Source organism: Rhyacophila brunnea, unplaced genomic scaffold, assembly GCF_057557595.1.
Source record: "Rhyacophila brunnea isolate RB1 unplaced genomic scaffold, BYU_Rbru_1.0 scaffold_5, whole genome shotgun sequence".
NCBI lineage: Eukaryota > Metazoa > Arthropoda > Insecta > Trichoptera > Rhyacophilidae > Rhyacophila > Rhyacophila brunnea.
Genome location: NW_028233170.1, coordinates 46,104,052 through 46,120,901, shown reverse-complemented (window position 1 = coordinate 46,120,901; position 16,850 = coordinate 46,104,052). Strand labels below are relative to the sequence as shown.

At 34.9% G+C, this 16,850-nt stretch overlaps 1 protein-coding gene across 1 annotated transcript in view; it reads right to left on the bottom strand.

Annotated features, from left to right (window-relative positions):
* Positions 1–15,848, bottom strand: part of mEFG1 (mitochondrial translation elongation factor G 1) — a 92,523-nt gene extending 76,675 nt beyond the window's left edge. The window contains exons 1-5 of the mRNA XM_085955442.1: positions 15,699–15,848; positions 15,180–15,338; positions 11,874–12,193; positions 3,426–3,664; positions 2,280–2,656 (exon numbers count right to left, since the gene is read on the bottom strand). Coding sequence (XP_085811568.1) covers positions 2,280–2,656; positions 3,426–3,664; positions 11,874–12,193; positions 15,180–15,338; positions 15,699–15,767 — 1,164 coding nt within the window. The 5' untranslated portion in view covers positions 15,768–15,848. The remainder of the gene's footprint in view (positions 1–2,279; positions 2,657–3,425; positions 3,665–11,873; positions 12,194–15,179; positions 15,339–15,698) is intronic.
* Positions 15,849–16,850: the final 1,002 nt, after the last annotated feature.

Below are 16,850 nucleotides of genomic sequence, written 5' to 3'. Positions count from 1 at the left end.
GACATTATTAATGGACAATGCACTCAATAGAGTAGCTAGAAAGTAAATTCGCGCATAGCGACATTCGCACATGTATAGGTAGACGTCACGCAGTTTCCATTATGCGATATCACACATCGGGAATTTATAGCAATATGACCTTTATTATAATGGCGTTAGAACAGTGTTTCTAGTATCAATGTTCATTTGAGCGAACCCGTTCAAACTGAACCATTCGGCAGACCCGACAAAAAGTATCGGGAATTTATAGCAATATCACCTTTATTGTAATGGCGTTAGAACAGATTATGCCATTTGGCAGACCCGACAAAAAAGGGAGTGTCATTTTTTTCCAAATGCTTCGTCCATATTAATGTAATTGTTTACACCACATACAGAACTATAAAATCGCAACCAGATCATATGGTTGAGTTGAGAATGAGATGAGATAATTTTTTATTCATTTATATTTAATGTATGTAATTAATTAACTTTAAAATGGATTATTTTATTATTGTCTGCAAGATTGATGAGTTTCTATGCCATCGGTGATATCCTAACATTGGTAATTTATTGATATGTATTAAAATTAATACATAACCTGTTTGAATGTGAGTAATCACTTGAAATGGTCAGTTATTTATAATTGATAGAATTTCTGTACAGGATTCATTTGATTGAAAGATATTGTAATAATATGTATAATATTGTAATAAATAGTATTTCCAAATATGTACCAATATATCCCCTATTCAATATTTGCTATAATGATTTGGTTTTACAAAAGTATTGTATAAAATGATTTGAGTTATCCCATCTCAACCCGTCATGTATATGCAGCCACAATTTGTGCACGGCCGCTTACCATGAAGCTATAAACGTGTCAGAATGAAAAGATTTTGGTGTCCCGGAACGAAGCTGCACGGGACTGATGTAGCAACCATGCACCTTGCTTGTCTTACAAACTACAATTCGTCACCTCAATACTACAAATAGATAACTCTGATTGGGTCATTGTTGGGAAAATGAAACTTAAACTTTACTTAATTAACATAAATCTAAGCTATAATTATTATTTAAAATAAAAATAGAAAATTGTGCTTGTCTAATTAGGATCAATTAAATAATGTTCAATTGTAAGAAAAAATATTGTAGATACCTATATTATTTTATTTTAATGCATTTATGGTTTTAAGGCTATATAATATTTTCAAACACAAAATTAATATAGTTCCAATTAGGGAATCCAATCCCGAGCCAAAATTCTGATCCCGGGGTTTCGGGATTACGATTTGACAATTCCGGGATCCCGGGACTGGTCCCGGGATTGGATTTTTTCCATAGTTAATATAATTGTTTTATATTTACAAATAACATTGATAAAATCGGTCAAAAATAAATCTAGTACAATTTATACTATTTAAGACATTTTTATTATTAATATTATGTACGTTCAATCTTGAAAATACATAAATTTAATGGAGTAATTAATATTTAAATATAAATAATAATGTGAATTTAATGAGATTGCTGTTTCTGATAGTAAAGACTTAATGTGCAAAGCAAATCGTGGTGTATGGCCTTTCCACTAAATAAATCTAATTAGTCAGCCAAATGTGAAACTGCCGTAAAACGTATGAGATAATGGTGGAATTACTTTGTTAAAAGTGCGAAGCATTGTTTTTTCCAATCTTTCTCATTTTTATTAATTTATGTGAAAAAATAAAATGAATCAGCAACTTACATATGGGTATAAATCAAACTTCATTCAAACTCAGTTTATTTCTAATTTAGTTATTTGTTATTAAAAGTATTTTTTCTATTATATTTTCGTTTTTATTTTATTTTCCATAAAGATTGATAAAAAAATCAATCCCGAAATCTTCGGGATTATGTTTACCAATCCCGGGATTCATAGGTATCGAAAATAGCTCGGGATCCCGGGATTCGAATCCCTAGTTCCAATGAACTTATGACTTACCTATTGAATCATTTTGTAGAGAAGGAAATGTAGAATCATATTCAATAGCTATCTCTTCTAATCAAGTTATCTAGTTGTAGTATTGAGGTGACGAATTATTAAAGTGAGATTATGCTTATCAATTTAAATCTGTATAGTTTATTCTTCTTCTTTCATATCAGCTCTTGAGTCAGAGAATACGGAGACCAGATGGCGCGGCACCTTTATGAATCACTCGCCAGTCTTCTCACATCCTCCCAAGTCATGCCAGCATCCTATAGTTCCGCCGTATACACCCTGTGGATGAATGAATTTAAAAAAAATCATAGAAATGCGTTACCTTTTTTCTATTTCTGACGTTGTAGATATTGTCTCCCTTCTTCATGACGCCCTGGTAGCAGCGCATGTAAGTGAGCTGCCCGAACTTGCCCAACTCCAGCTTGAAGGCCAGAGCCAGAAATGGATTTGAGTCGTCTCTGACAGAGCTGAGAGTGATTTCCACGTCTTCACCTTTCTTGACGCTCTGTATGGCGACGTTCTTCACCTCACCCGGATGAGGGAGGTATTCTAAAACCGAATCGAGTAACGGTTGAATTCCTTTATTTTTGAGAGCTGTTCCCACCAGTACCGGAGTGAACATTCGCTTCAAACAGGATCTGCGTATGGCTCCTTTCAAATCTTCTACTGTCAGAGCTTTTTCTTCTAGAAATAGTTCGCCTGCAACAAAGTAGAGAATTTCGTAACCAACACTCACTACTAGCAAGACAACATTTGTCTATTTCTCTTGTGTTTTTTGAATAAAAGTGATTTTAGTTCCAAATCCATGTCCATAATATGTAGGTCGTAATCAAACTATCTTGTATAATGAATCGCAGTGGTGAGGAGTGACTTTTGGAGGGTAGTTAAGCTATGGGGGTCATAGTACTGATAGTGCATAGATAGGTATTCAGTAACTAGGTAGGTCAGTCATACTAACGGGACTTTAAAAGACAATAATAATAATATATTTCTATTAATGAATAGGTACCAGTGCCGAAGGGTGGAGATAGGCTGTTAAGATCAGCCATAAATAGTGCATAATAAACTTTGCCAGTCATACATATTTGTTTTCATTGAAATAAAACTACAATTTACAGACGGTGTTGGTTAGTTTTAAAAATTCAATTATACCCTGAGAAACTAAGTCAAAATAAATAATAGTCGTAGCGGCCGAAAGCAGTCTTATGTATAGAATAGATGCCCTGGAAGAGGTTTTTAAACAGATTTTTGTTTTATGAGAAATGGATGTTAGCCATCCTATTCAACCTACATATTAGGTCCATGCTCTGTATCCAAACAGACATTGGCAAACAATATGTAAATTTGTCAAACCCGGTATTCGAACCCGAGACATGCGATATTATAATACAACACATTACCGCTCAGCCATTGCGTGCGACAATAACGATGACTAAACCCGTGGCAAATAACTAAAATTCCAACTTACCAAAGATCTCGTCAACATTCGACAACTGCTCGATCAGTTCCTGCCTCCTTTCAGAGGCTTCCGTCCTCATGTTCTGAGGGATTTCGTCACGCCGGATTTTTTCGCCATAGTCTCCCTCGAAATACAAGGCTTCGTTTCTGACGAGGTCCACCAGACCCTTACATTCTTTTTCTAATCCGATCGGCAGTTGAATGAACGCCGCATTGTGTTTTAACTTTGACCGCATTTGGGACAGTACACTGGAATGAAAAACAAACACTCGTTAAGCAATTGGCCTGTAAATTTATTATTTATCCAACAAAAATGATAGACTTAAGACATGTCTAATACATGAACAATGAAAGCGACAGGGTCATGTTACTAGTGTGTTATGTTCAAAATGAACATAACTAACATTCATACTCTGGCAACCCCGACGAATATTTATGGTCACGTCATGGAGCGTACGCCATTGCACAGATGTCGCTGATAGAATTTCCGGCCGCAACGGACGTCGCGAGGTGTGAAAGAAGCAACAAGGCTTTTTGATTCTGTCTGTCATCCAGTATAGTCGTGCTCTGCTTTGGTTTTACCCAACATTTATAATGGACGTTACTTAAAGAGCACGATTGCAGCCGCAGTGCTTCAAGCCTCTGTTCGTTCCAAGTTTGGTATTTTAAAACTATTATTATTTGATTCACTTATCTTCCAATGTTTCTTTTAAAACTTAGCTGCTTGCCTTTATTATAGTATTTCCTTAATAACCTTTTAATGTAATATTCTTGTTTTTGCTATAATATAGTTTCGGTCAAGTACATAAATTGCTCTTTCATTTATTATTCCCCCTTTATTCCTCACTGCTATATAATTATAATCTTTTACGGTATCAAGACCGTGTGGCGTCCAGGACTTTAATAAGTACATCTTTAATCATAGATTGCACGTGCCTTCAGCCGTGCAATTCCTTTTTGTATTCTAATTTAATTTTTACAGTTGTCAGTTGCGAGGTTACGGAAGTAATTATTGTTCAGCTTGAAAAGGATGCATGTAACCCATGGCCCTCGCTTATGTCTCATGCTCTCTTTAACTTTCTACTTTATATTCCATCCTACCTGTCGACTTTTCTCTTTTATTTTGTAGTTGTGACGATAAGGATCACAACTACAAAATATTAATATATCAAGTGACTGTATTAGAAATCTACGTATGCCAAGTTTTGTCGAGTTCATGCAGGAAAGATGTAAGATTTAAATCATAAATGTATCGAAGATGTAAATAATGTGTTAAAAATACAGTCGAACTTGGTTATTAAGACCACGGAAATAGCGAGATATCCGATGTAATGAAGAAACGTTCGTTGACATTTTAATTTATTATTTTCTCCATACATTTATTCACTTTTATAACGAGCTACTTCTCGAGTATACCGAGCAAAACTGTTAATGTGTTGATCGTTTTAAAAACAACATTTTCGACCCTAAACAATAAAATCCGACCGGGCAGCCAGACCGATGCCGCCGGGATCGGATTACGTTTATGACACTAGTTAAGTGTCTAAGTACTTAATTAGTGGTTTCGCCGACAACATTGAAAAAGTATCCACGCATATGGTTGAAATTGCATGTAAAAAATCCAAGCTTTGTGAAGTCAGTAGGTACCTACCAGCGCCGGCAGCACAACACTTCATTACAATAAACAACTTCTTTTGCAATTTATAAATGCAATGCTTGTTTCGGGGATTTTTATGATGGTTTTCAGATTTTTTATGTTCTGTGCTTAAATAGAACATGGCGCGAAAAATGTTATATAACGATATAATGAGTAATGCTTATAATGAGCAAATTCAGTCGGTCCCATCTTCCTCGTAATAACCAAGTTCGACTGTATTTATATTTTTCTCATTATAAAATTTCTATTTTATAATATATTTAAATAGTAGGTTCCGGTATAAGTCGTGTCGAAATGGTCATGTAGGTATTGTCACCAGATGAAGAAATCGGATGCCACCACTGTGTGGTTTGTGTTTTATACAGTTTCAAAATCAGTACAAATGATGTTTGCCAACAACTTGTTGTCGAAGGGTAGCTACCTAATGATGTGCCTTCTGTTTTTATAATAATGACCTTTCCTTGTGTCTCCAGGGAGTCAAAGCTTTAGTGTGTTTAGTGTAAAAGTTAGACTGATTTTCTTTTTATGGTATTCGGATAAACCTCGCATCGCCCTGGGAGCACTATCTATCACAACATTTTTGTAGTCCACTATTTAGTTTGATAATTTTCTGTAACTTTTAATATGTTTTTTTAATATTGTTTATATAAACCATAGCGGCACTGCCAAATCTTCTTCTTCTTCTTCCACCCTGTCACAACCCAACATTGGGGCACAGGGCAAGCACAAGTAGGTCGCTTTTGTTACACTGCCGCACGGTGAAGGAGGGCCAGCTAGGGCGACGGAACCCTTGAGGCTGTGCCACAAGGGTACGAAGTGTCGCACTCTTTGGCGGCATCCGGAACACGTGTCCCAGCCACGTAAAGCGTCTCTTCGTGATAACCTCAATCACCGAAGGCTGCTGTGTCTGCTCACGAACTCGGGTGTTTTTAACGCGGTCGTACCAATGTACTCCTAAGATTCGGCGGAGACACCGATTCTCAAAGCTCAAAAGCCGAAACTCTTGAAGTTTAGTAAGATGCCATGTCTCACAGTCATACAGGAGCACAGGTAGCATGTACGCGTTAGACAAACGACATTTGGTCTTCACAGAATACAGCCTTGACCTCCATGCGACTCCAAGTTGGTTGAATGCAGACCCCGCCATACCCAAACGTTTCGAGTTCGCGGCGAGCCTTTTCACGGTTACCTCCAACCTTTCGATCGTCAAGTCAAACACGACTGCTTCATCTGCATACTCCAAATCGCGCAGTCTTTCTTCGCTGCCAAATACCATGGTAATAATAACCCATATCTCCAAAAAAATGTTTCTAACTTGTGTGTACCATTTTGGCATAGAGCTAGCGTTACTCCGCTCTCCACAGGAGTACCAAAGGGAAGAAGTTTCAGTATATAAATTCAATAAAAAAATAACATCCAAAGGCTGTTTAAGAGAATTTAAAATTGTGTTGAAATACTTCCGGTTTTTGACCAATGTGAAGTTTATTATAAATGAATCCTCAATTCGAATCGAGTTCAGCTAATTTAAAATATAGTTTATGACTCCTTTTACAGTTTTACTTTGACACAGACTACTTCAAGTAGAGAAGGTTTTTTACGAGTGTCATTGTTTCCCACCCTTTCTTTGTTATCCATGATGACAAATCCAGTAGAAACATGAAATATAAACAAATGTAGCATGTTTATTATTTCTTCTGTTTTTTTACTTGCAAGAGATTGTATATTATTATAAAATAATAAGTGAAAAAAAAATGTTTCAAAAATATCACAGATTATTCATGAAATTTTCTAATCGCAATAATTATGTTATGTACTTATTATTTCCTCTCTCAAGCTATGTAATCAATTTGTGGTAAGCATTTTTGAACACTAATACATAACAACACATTTATTTTTTATTTAGATAAAAATACTGATTACATGTTACAAGTTCTGAATTAAATTCAATTCAGCAATGATTTTAGTTAGTTACTTAAAGTCTTCCAATTTGATTTTAATTTCTATCATTTTTACATCACTACCTATCATATTATTATCCTATTTAACGTTAAAACTACACGGATTGCACAACTTAGTGAATTGGACATATGTAACAACAACAATTTATGTGAATATTTTTAATTAACTATTTCATTTGTAACCATTCTAATTGTTGAACATAATATGTACATAATTTTGAAAAACACTTGAGAAAATATATTATAACCAATAGTAAAAAAAATTTGAAAAAAGTAAGACACCCGGCAGGAATCGAACCTGCATCTCTTGGGTTTACGCCCTGTCCGCGCATTGCGTGTTGTTTCTAAAGTCTTGTTTAATCTTAGTACATTTAATTCCAGGTTTCACATTTTTATTTCCAGCAATTTATATCTAAAATATTAAAAATTCAATTAAAAGCACAGCAATCATTGAAATGAATTGCAGACGCACGCGTGTTTATATTTATAGACACGTTTGCCTGAGGCCAAGGTCATGCAATGCGATTGGTTGGCTATCTTTTATTTTATTGTTTGGCATTGTGCATTTCTGCTCGAATGTTACAATCATTGTTGCTGACATTTGTTGTTTACATAATTTTCACATTTGTTATTGTTTTTTTTAGTTTATACCCATTCAAATAATATCTTAGCACAGAAAAACATTGTCAGTTCAAGCGAAAAGGAACATTCTCGAAAACGTGAAAGAACACGTTGGTGTAATATGCACCAAAACCAATTAATTTTATGTATATTTCTAATGGATTTAAGTGTTGTACACTGTCAGTGTTTATTTGCCTTTTGGTGAGTGTACACAGTGCCTGAAGATGCCTAAAGGTGAAACCCGGGTCACAAAAAAACAACTCACATGGAATAGTACGAAACTTAAATCCATTAGAATTTAAATTCAAATTTCATCGAGTACTTTCGGTCGATAGTATTAATATTAGGATGTATAATTAGTTACGTTTTCCATGTAGTTATGTTTTTTGTCAGTTCCTTCATAACCATAAAATCGGGGTTTCACTGCAGATAAAAAAACCTATTGCAGTAGTCATGCGGTAGGATCCTGCACTAAACCACTCACATGAAACCATAGAGAAATTATGAAAGTCTATGAAAGAAGTGCCTCATTGCGAATCTTCAATTCAATAACTGAAAGAGGAAGTTCCCTTTTGTCATAACATTCCTCACGGGACTTCATTATTAATTAAACTATTTTTTTTATTCAATAAATAATATAAAAATAAGAGTGACATTCAAAAATTATTAACGTGTCAAAATACATTAAAACTAAAATCTGTTATGTACGTACATATTAATATGTATCTTAATTCAAAATCACAAAAGACGGTCATCAATATTAATGAAATATGACAACACCTCCGATGCTGCGTAGTTATTACGTAATTAATTTTGGCATGATAGATATGACGCAGGTGGATTAATTATTAATAAAACATATCGACCCTTAATCGGCAGAACAACGTAAGCGACAATTCATAAATTTTAGAGAAGGTTTTTTTTAAATTATTTCCGTAATTAGTTCCAAAAATGAATTCTGTTAATGTGGTTAATAATAATAATTGGTTACTGCCTATACGGATATTATAAAACAATTGCATTAGTGCTTTTAGTTTTCGAGATAGTGGCGGTAACGCTGTTTTGCTTATGTCTATGATGCGATATTTTTTCCAGGCATGTCGCTTACGCTATTTGGCGTAGTCGTTTTTATTTATAAATTTCATGCTAATTATCATGACAGGGCATTACTAATTAAGTATTAAAATAAATAACATAAGTACCCATTTATTTTACGAAAGGGGGCATTGAATTATGGGCAAATAAATTAAAAATACTTTGACTTTATAAATTAATATTTTTGCTTGTAGATACTTAATCACATATAGGTAAAATAAAAATAAATGATTGGTATTTTTAAGGTTTCGCTTATATTATTAATATTATCAGGTATTGTTATTTTTCAAAATGAAATAGGTACGTATCTACTCGTACATAATTAAATATGGGGACCTACTAATTATGATAAAATAAAATTGTAATCAACTATTCAGTTTTACAAAAAAATTATTGTCCCACATTTTTTAAGCAGTAATCGCTGTATTATCCTCATTCACATCTTCCTGATCGGATTCCGGTAAAGTATCTTCCACTGATAATCCATGTGGCAATTTCATAAACTCATCCGTCATCTCTGAGGGATATTACATTTAACACAGAGACTTTTAAGATCGTTATACTCGATCTCCGATATTGGTGATTTAGCACTATACAGCAAGGGTGGCTGCGCTTAAAGCATCACAGCACTTGATCGGGATCTGATGACATTTTCTAGGTCTAACAGTTTAGTCCTACTGTCACCAGAGTAGGTACAATATTTGGTAAGTTTTTTAAATTATGCCTTTCGTAATTCACCAAATTTAATTTTGAACTTTGAAGGAATGCAAGTAGCAGCGAAAGATTTCCAGTCATGGAATTCTGCATATAACATGATGACCTAGCGTTGGAAATGATGGTGGGTCATTCTGATAGTGCCCAAACTACTCTGAATATAAATGACTCAATTGTCGCACGAATGGAATCGACCGGCATCGTAGTACGACCAGTGGGTCTATTCTATACTTATCGACTGCTAAAGTGATAGATATTATCAAACTTAGGGTAGGTTTATATAAAAGTGTTAGTACTTATTGCAACAATTACAATCAACGTATTGTAATTGTTACAATAAGTGCTAATTCTATAATACAAACCTACCCTAAGTTTGATAATATTTATCACTTTATCACTTGAATACGTGTATTAATTAAGGCGCTAAGTACCAAAAACATAAAAACTGACTTTTTTATAGAAAAATGTTATATATACCAACGCCAATAACTTCAACTATAGTCTAAGTGCCTCAAGCAAGTCAAAAAAATACAGCAAAATAATTAAACCTGTCGACGTTGTAAGTCCGTTGGCGTGTTTTATTTATAATGGTGTAAGTAGCACTGCAGTGGTCAACGGCATTCAATATAAAATAGATGACGATGGTGTGTTGGCACTTGCGAGTTCTTAATACCTAAAATTATAGAAACTGTCGTGATTGCTTCACACTGTAAAACTACATTTTTCAAAAGGTCTGCTTCATGAAATTTTACTGCAATGACTCAGTATTTTGTAACTACAGGCAATACTACTTTTTGGTACTTAGAGCCTTATTTAATACACGTATTCACTTTAGCGGTCGATAAATACAGAATAGACCCACTGGTAATTAATATCATGTCCGATCCTAATAGGATCATATGGGCCTCCAAGGAGTGGAGGTTTGTATTAACAGAAATTAATAGAAAATGTATTTCTGTCAATTCAATGAAAGTTGAATTTTTCATAAAAATAAGATAGCATACCCAGTATTGCCCGGTTCTTATTCTGACCAATCACAGTATAATAATTCCTTGATTTTTTCTCGCTTTGTCAGTCCTGTCCAAAGATTTGTGCATGATTGCGGAGATCTCATTACTGCCACGTTTACCATCAGTTTCACCCCATAAAAAGCAGTATCCATTATTTGTTCCACTTTCGTAGATACTTTCATTATAGTATGCGTATTTCGACTAGGGAGTGTTTAGCACCTTCTCGAGGTCAAAACTTGCGCACAAAACGTCATTGTGATTTTTACTTTTGGCCAGATCATTAAACAACATCTCCTTGCATTTATCCTTTACGGTAAGGGGACATTTGTAAGTATCCGTTTCAATTAGCCGAAGTCTCTCGTCACCAGACATATTTGTTACTTTCTCGCAAAAAGAACACTATTATCTTTTTTGGTAGATGAAAACCCAAGTTGAACTTACTGTCTATTAAATACGTTTCTGAAAACATTCCGAATCACGGCATTAGTGGATTCATTCAAAGAATCCAAATTTTCAGTATAAATTTTATATACATTTTTAACATTTCAAAAATCGATAGGAAGATACTATTCTTCGTAGAATATTCCGATAGTAGTCAGATGGAACGGCGGGTAATTATTGTTTAATAAACTCTATTACCAGGTTTATTTTATCTCAGCCAGTTTTACTGGATGGCGCGAGCTTTGCTCCCAAATCGGTTTTCGCACAACTCACTACCAGACGGACCACCGAATAAACCGTACCGTAGCTTACACTATCAAATAACGTCGGTTACGTTGTTTTGCTCTACTTAATAATGCGATATAAGTTAAAACGCTAAAAGGCACAGACCCTAAAAAAATGTCATGCGATTGAGATCGGGCTCTAATATTTTTGTCACTTACGCGCTAGGTGATATTGAACAGTTCTCAATTTAAAACGCAATTTACCAAAAAGTGTCGCTTACGTTGTTCTGCCGATTAAGGGTCGATATTGGCCGGAATCCGGTGAAGCCAAGTTCCGTTTACCACCAATTTTTCTCTAATAAATGTATGTTTCCGAGGTTTTCTGAATTCTAAAATTCATTATGTTTCAATATGAATGTTTTTTATTAATTACAATTTTTGGATCCAAAAAATCCTGGTACCATGATAATTAAATTTATTTTCAATTATAATACAATGAATAATTAATTATGAATGTATGTATAAATAACAACATGGTATACTACGGCATTGGGGTCATTGTCATCCATTGATAGGAATACTGTCCGCTGCCATCCGTTTGGAGGCAGAAGTGGCACGCGAAGTTGCTAGTGATGGCCTTAAATGATTTTTGCATAGGGGCCCAATATTTCTAGCTACGTCACTGTTCACCGGCCATAAATGTCTTTTGATTGATGAATCTTTACAGCATAGACTTACCGGTAAGGATCGGCTCCCAGTCTATCCAATTTATTAATGAACGCCAAACAAGGAACGTTGTACCGCCTCATCTGTCTGTTGACTGTCAATGTTTGACTCTGAACACCGCCCACGGAGCACAGAACTAATATAGCTCCGTCCAAAACTCTGAGGGCTCTTTCCACTTCAACGGTGAAGTCCACATGTCCTGGTGTGTCGATGATATTGATGTTGTGATCTTTCCACAACGTGTAGGTGGCCGCTGACTGAATTGTTATTCCTCTCTGTCTTTCCAGCTCCATGGAATCCATCGTGGCGCCCACATTATCCTTACCTTTCACCTGTAAAAAACAATGATAAAATATTAGCCTAAACATATGAAAGTGAAGCAATAGAAACTATATAGAGCGGTGAACTTACTCACTGTATAAAAAAACACCACTTATGACAAACTGAAACTTGCTTCAGTGATTTTGAGAGGGAAGCTATAGAAGGTTCCATCTGGCAGAAGAAGGGTTTCTTTAACATGTTTGAATACCGTAATAATATAATGTCCATCGACAGTATTGTATGGTAATGGTAGACGAGCTATATATTTTAGTCCAGGCACTTGAATATTTTCGGTAGAATCAGACTGTGTCAGTAACTTCAACTACTTGTCGCATTTGCACGATACAGCCGCACTATAATGTATCTTATCATATCACTTTAATAACTTACTTATTCAATAATGAATATACACAAGATTTAAGAATGTTAGATTCTTCTTATTAGTAATAGTCCACATTAGAGGTGAGTTGGAAATACTGTCACCAGTTTGTGTACTCAAGTTTCGGATGAAACTACCCATACTCAGTATGTGTGGCCCAATAAACTTATTCCAAAAAACTTGTGATATCACCGCGAGTCGCTGTTCTGTGCACTCGCCAGTCGGTACACTTTCAACACTATTGACATTAAATACGCGTGAACGAGATAGCACTTGAATATAGGTATATTTTAATTTATTAATTTATTGCGTTCGAATGTATGAATAAAAGGTCATAAATTTTGTGACCAAACAGTGGTGAGATGACACACTGGCTTAGGCTTGTTATATTATGACCGCTCAAAACATGTTTAAAATTTTAAAAAATCACTGTTATTCATTTTTGTTAACAAGAATATTGTAACATAACAGAAAAACAGCTCATAAATTTAAAATGTGTTTAAAATTTTATAATAAATATAAGTATTTTGGAGCAAGTTTCGATACCAAGTATTTTTGTATACTCATAGTAAGTCTTCAAAATCGACCAGTTTTCGCATCTCTAGTTCACATGAATCATAGACGAATTGATATTTTAGAGGATACAAATACTCACCCAGACAGTGAAAGATGTAAGTTCGAATCCCACTCAGTCCAATGTTTTTTTCTCGGATTTTTTTTATTTTTTTTATTTTAATTTTTTGCCATAAAATAATAATTGAAAAAGGAGGCAACACAAACAAAGACCCCTCCAAACCAACCTGCCCCACACCACACTCAGTCTTAATCAAATATATCATGAGACCCTATATTTGAATGTGAAGCAGTAGCAGTTTTTTAGGCCTGAGAATGTCTCAGGAACAGATACCTAAGTCTCAACGTGCACTCAAGTGTTCTTTGACTGAGTTTAGAGACTTTCTAATAAAAATTGTCCATTGGAGAGAGGAGTATGGTGAACTAACAAAAAATAAATGATTATAATTAAAAAATATAGGTATAGCACACAAAATGAGGTCTTCACGTCCACAATACACTGCAATTGTTTTAAACACAACAAAATTCGCCTTTGTTGCCAGGTTGGACAGCCTGATGGGCACAACAGAAGGTTAGATCGACTTGAGTATCTCTTCCATTTTGGAGCACATTCTCTGACATTCCCAGAGGATAGATGTGGTTTAAATCCTGTAGTTCTCCACCACAAGGGCATGTTGGTCAAGTGAAAAGTCCAAGCTCAAAGAGCTTGGCAGTGAATCTACTGTGGCCAAAAAAAAAATTGACTAGTATAATAGTGGTCAGACATCAAACTCCAAATCTCCATTTGCCACTGTACATTAGAAAATAACAAAATATGTGTGCCTGCCCTTGGTGGAGGCATCACATTTTTGCTGCCAGGTCTTCATGCGGCATCAAGTGTCATTTGACGAATCGTCCGCTTCCTCAGAGATACTTTTACAACATCAAGGTTTAGAGGCGGGGCAAGGTGAAAGTCACGAACAACGGCCTTGTCACCTTTGAGGAGCATCGTGGAAGCAAAGAGGCAACGAGTAGAAATATACTAGGAAACTCTTTCGAATCACCAGTGAAGTCTGCAGCAGGCAACCACCAACTCCTGAAGTTTTGGAAGAATTATTTTTGTCTGTGCTGAACTGCCCACCCCCTTTGGACCCCTTTAACATACCTATAGAAGCCTTACTCCTTACTCCATTTCTCTTCATCATCCTCTTTGACTTTATATTATGAAAATCAATACCATCTGAACTAAAGTATACTGCCCTGCTAAGTAAAAAGACAGTGTTTTTGGTTTTAGTGAAATGAGAACTCAAGTTTTAAACTACATTTTCTCTTATATTATGTAAAATTATTGGATTATTTTGACATAATCTCTAAATAGACAATGTATATTTTTATTTATATAAATAAGTTATATAAAAGTTGGGTTCTCATTTCACTAAAACTAAAAACACTGTCTTTTTCACTTAGCAGGGCCGTCTAATAGCTGTCACCCCCCACAGTGAAGCTATGCAACCTGGAATACACTGATAATGCTGTCTTATTTGACAAGTCAATCGAGGACATTCAAGAGATAACCGACATGCTACATTACAATTCGTCTTCCAACACAAAGAAATTAAACATTTTGTGCAATAGCATTTATCCCGATCCAGATTTCCCCTTGATTAGAGACGGTCAAAATATCAAGAGTGTCTAGAGCTTTAAATACTTGGGGATGCAAATCACAGGCAATGGCACTTTGCAAAGAAAGTTTGCTGCCCAAATGGGAACGACTGGGTTTGGGACTCACAACTATACTCGCCGCCGTGTCACGTATGCAACATTTGCATGAGTCATGGCGCCTTACGATTAGAGCAACCATATACTGAGCTTTGAGAACAGATGTTTGCAGCGGATACTGTGAATGTGGTGATCACTACCAATTGACTGTAAAGATTTACAGATACATATGCATTGATTACTTCATCACCACAATAGTGAATTCACCTCGCCAACATTAAGTATATTCTTTCGTTTCTTTAGAAGTGGTGTGATATTTTCAAGATCACCTTGAGTGCAAAACTCACCTCGTGCATAGATTCTATTCGGCCAGTGTAGAAAAGTATCCGTTCTGTCAATGTAGTCTTTCCGGAGTCTATGTGGGCCGATATTCCAATATTTCGGATCATTTCTAACGGTTTGTGTTCGGCATATTTTATATATGATGACATCCATCGTGTTTGTTTCTGAAATAAGAATGGTAAAAAAGGCACATTCTGAAATATATTATAGTTTTTAAAAAGTACATATATATTTATTAATATAATTTAATTACTTGTTTTAAAGAATTAAATTAAATTTGACAGTTCAAATTTGCCAGTATAACCCTATAGGAAATAGTCCAAAATGAGAAAAGAACAACGGCTATACATGTTAATACAAATATTAGAGAATATATAAGTCGTTCTATAACAGAATGTCTCAATATAATATCAATTAAATTTACTAAAAATTAAAAATAGCCGGCGATGTCTCCACGATTAGTTACAGAATGGTAAACGATTAAAGCTATGTAATACGTTGAATTAACAAATGACAGAACTTACTTCAGTATATTTTTTATTAAGAAATAGTGAAAATCTTTTCATGGGATTAAAAATGTGGGCAATAGTCATCTTAGAAAAAAGATTATTCAATATTCTATCAAATGAAAAGTCAGAAGGCCATTATTTTGAGGTTAACACTTCATTAAGTGTGGCGAGACTGAAAAGAGTGCACACTCTAAATAAATAATTGTACCACTGCCATCAAATTGTATTCGATTATTTTTTAATCTAATTTATTTGTATGCCATAATCAATAAAGTAAGTTATGTATTTCAGAACTTGTTTTATATTTGGTTTCTTTTAGTTTACTATAATAGTGTAGTAATCACAGATTAAAAGCACTAAAAATATTACAATTATTCAAATACCTACCTCCGTAAAAAAAAATCTACAAGCACACCATTGTATCTAGAATTTCATTTAAAAATAAACCTGATACAAAGAGATTGAAGGCACCGTCCAATCTCTTTGACCTGATAATATCACGAAGAAAATAATTTTTTCAAAAAAGTCTCCTTGAAGAAAATAATAGTATTCTATTGGCACACCTACTTCAACAGTGCTTACAGCTTACAGAATTTTACCATTAATTTCGTATTTTTAAAGTAGGTACCTATGATTTTATGTATTATCAATTTGGCGAAAATCTAAAAAAAATAGAGGTACCTACCTAGTGTATTTGGGCTCAGCTCAGAAATAAAAAGACATATTATTATTTATAGTTGATGCAAATATCGGTGTTGTTCATTTCAACGTATTTATGCCGCGGTGTCAGCGACGAATGCTGAAGGTGTTCTACAGCGTAATGTAAAACCAAACCTAAAAGCGTAAGACTAGTCGCACATACAAAATCGTATCCACTGCAACATGGTCATACATTAAACCGGTTGGAAACGTTGCAAATCTATTCGCGCACACACGCGAGTGTCTTTCACGCATCTACGCCTAAATGAATGACTGACCGCGAAAACCCAATGCAACATTTTAGTATTCTATCTACGGTCCATGTCGAGTGAAGTTGGGTCGCCTAGAGTCATAACTCACATAGGTACTCCAAAAATCGAGTTTTGAGATAATCGCAAAAAAAACATTGGGGCACTGTTTTTTGTAATTAGAAGAAAAGTATTGAACTCCCTTGAATATTAATGACAC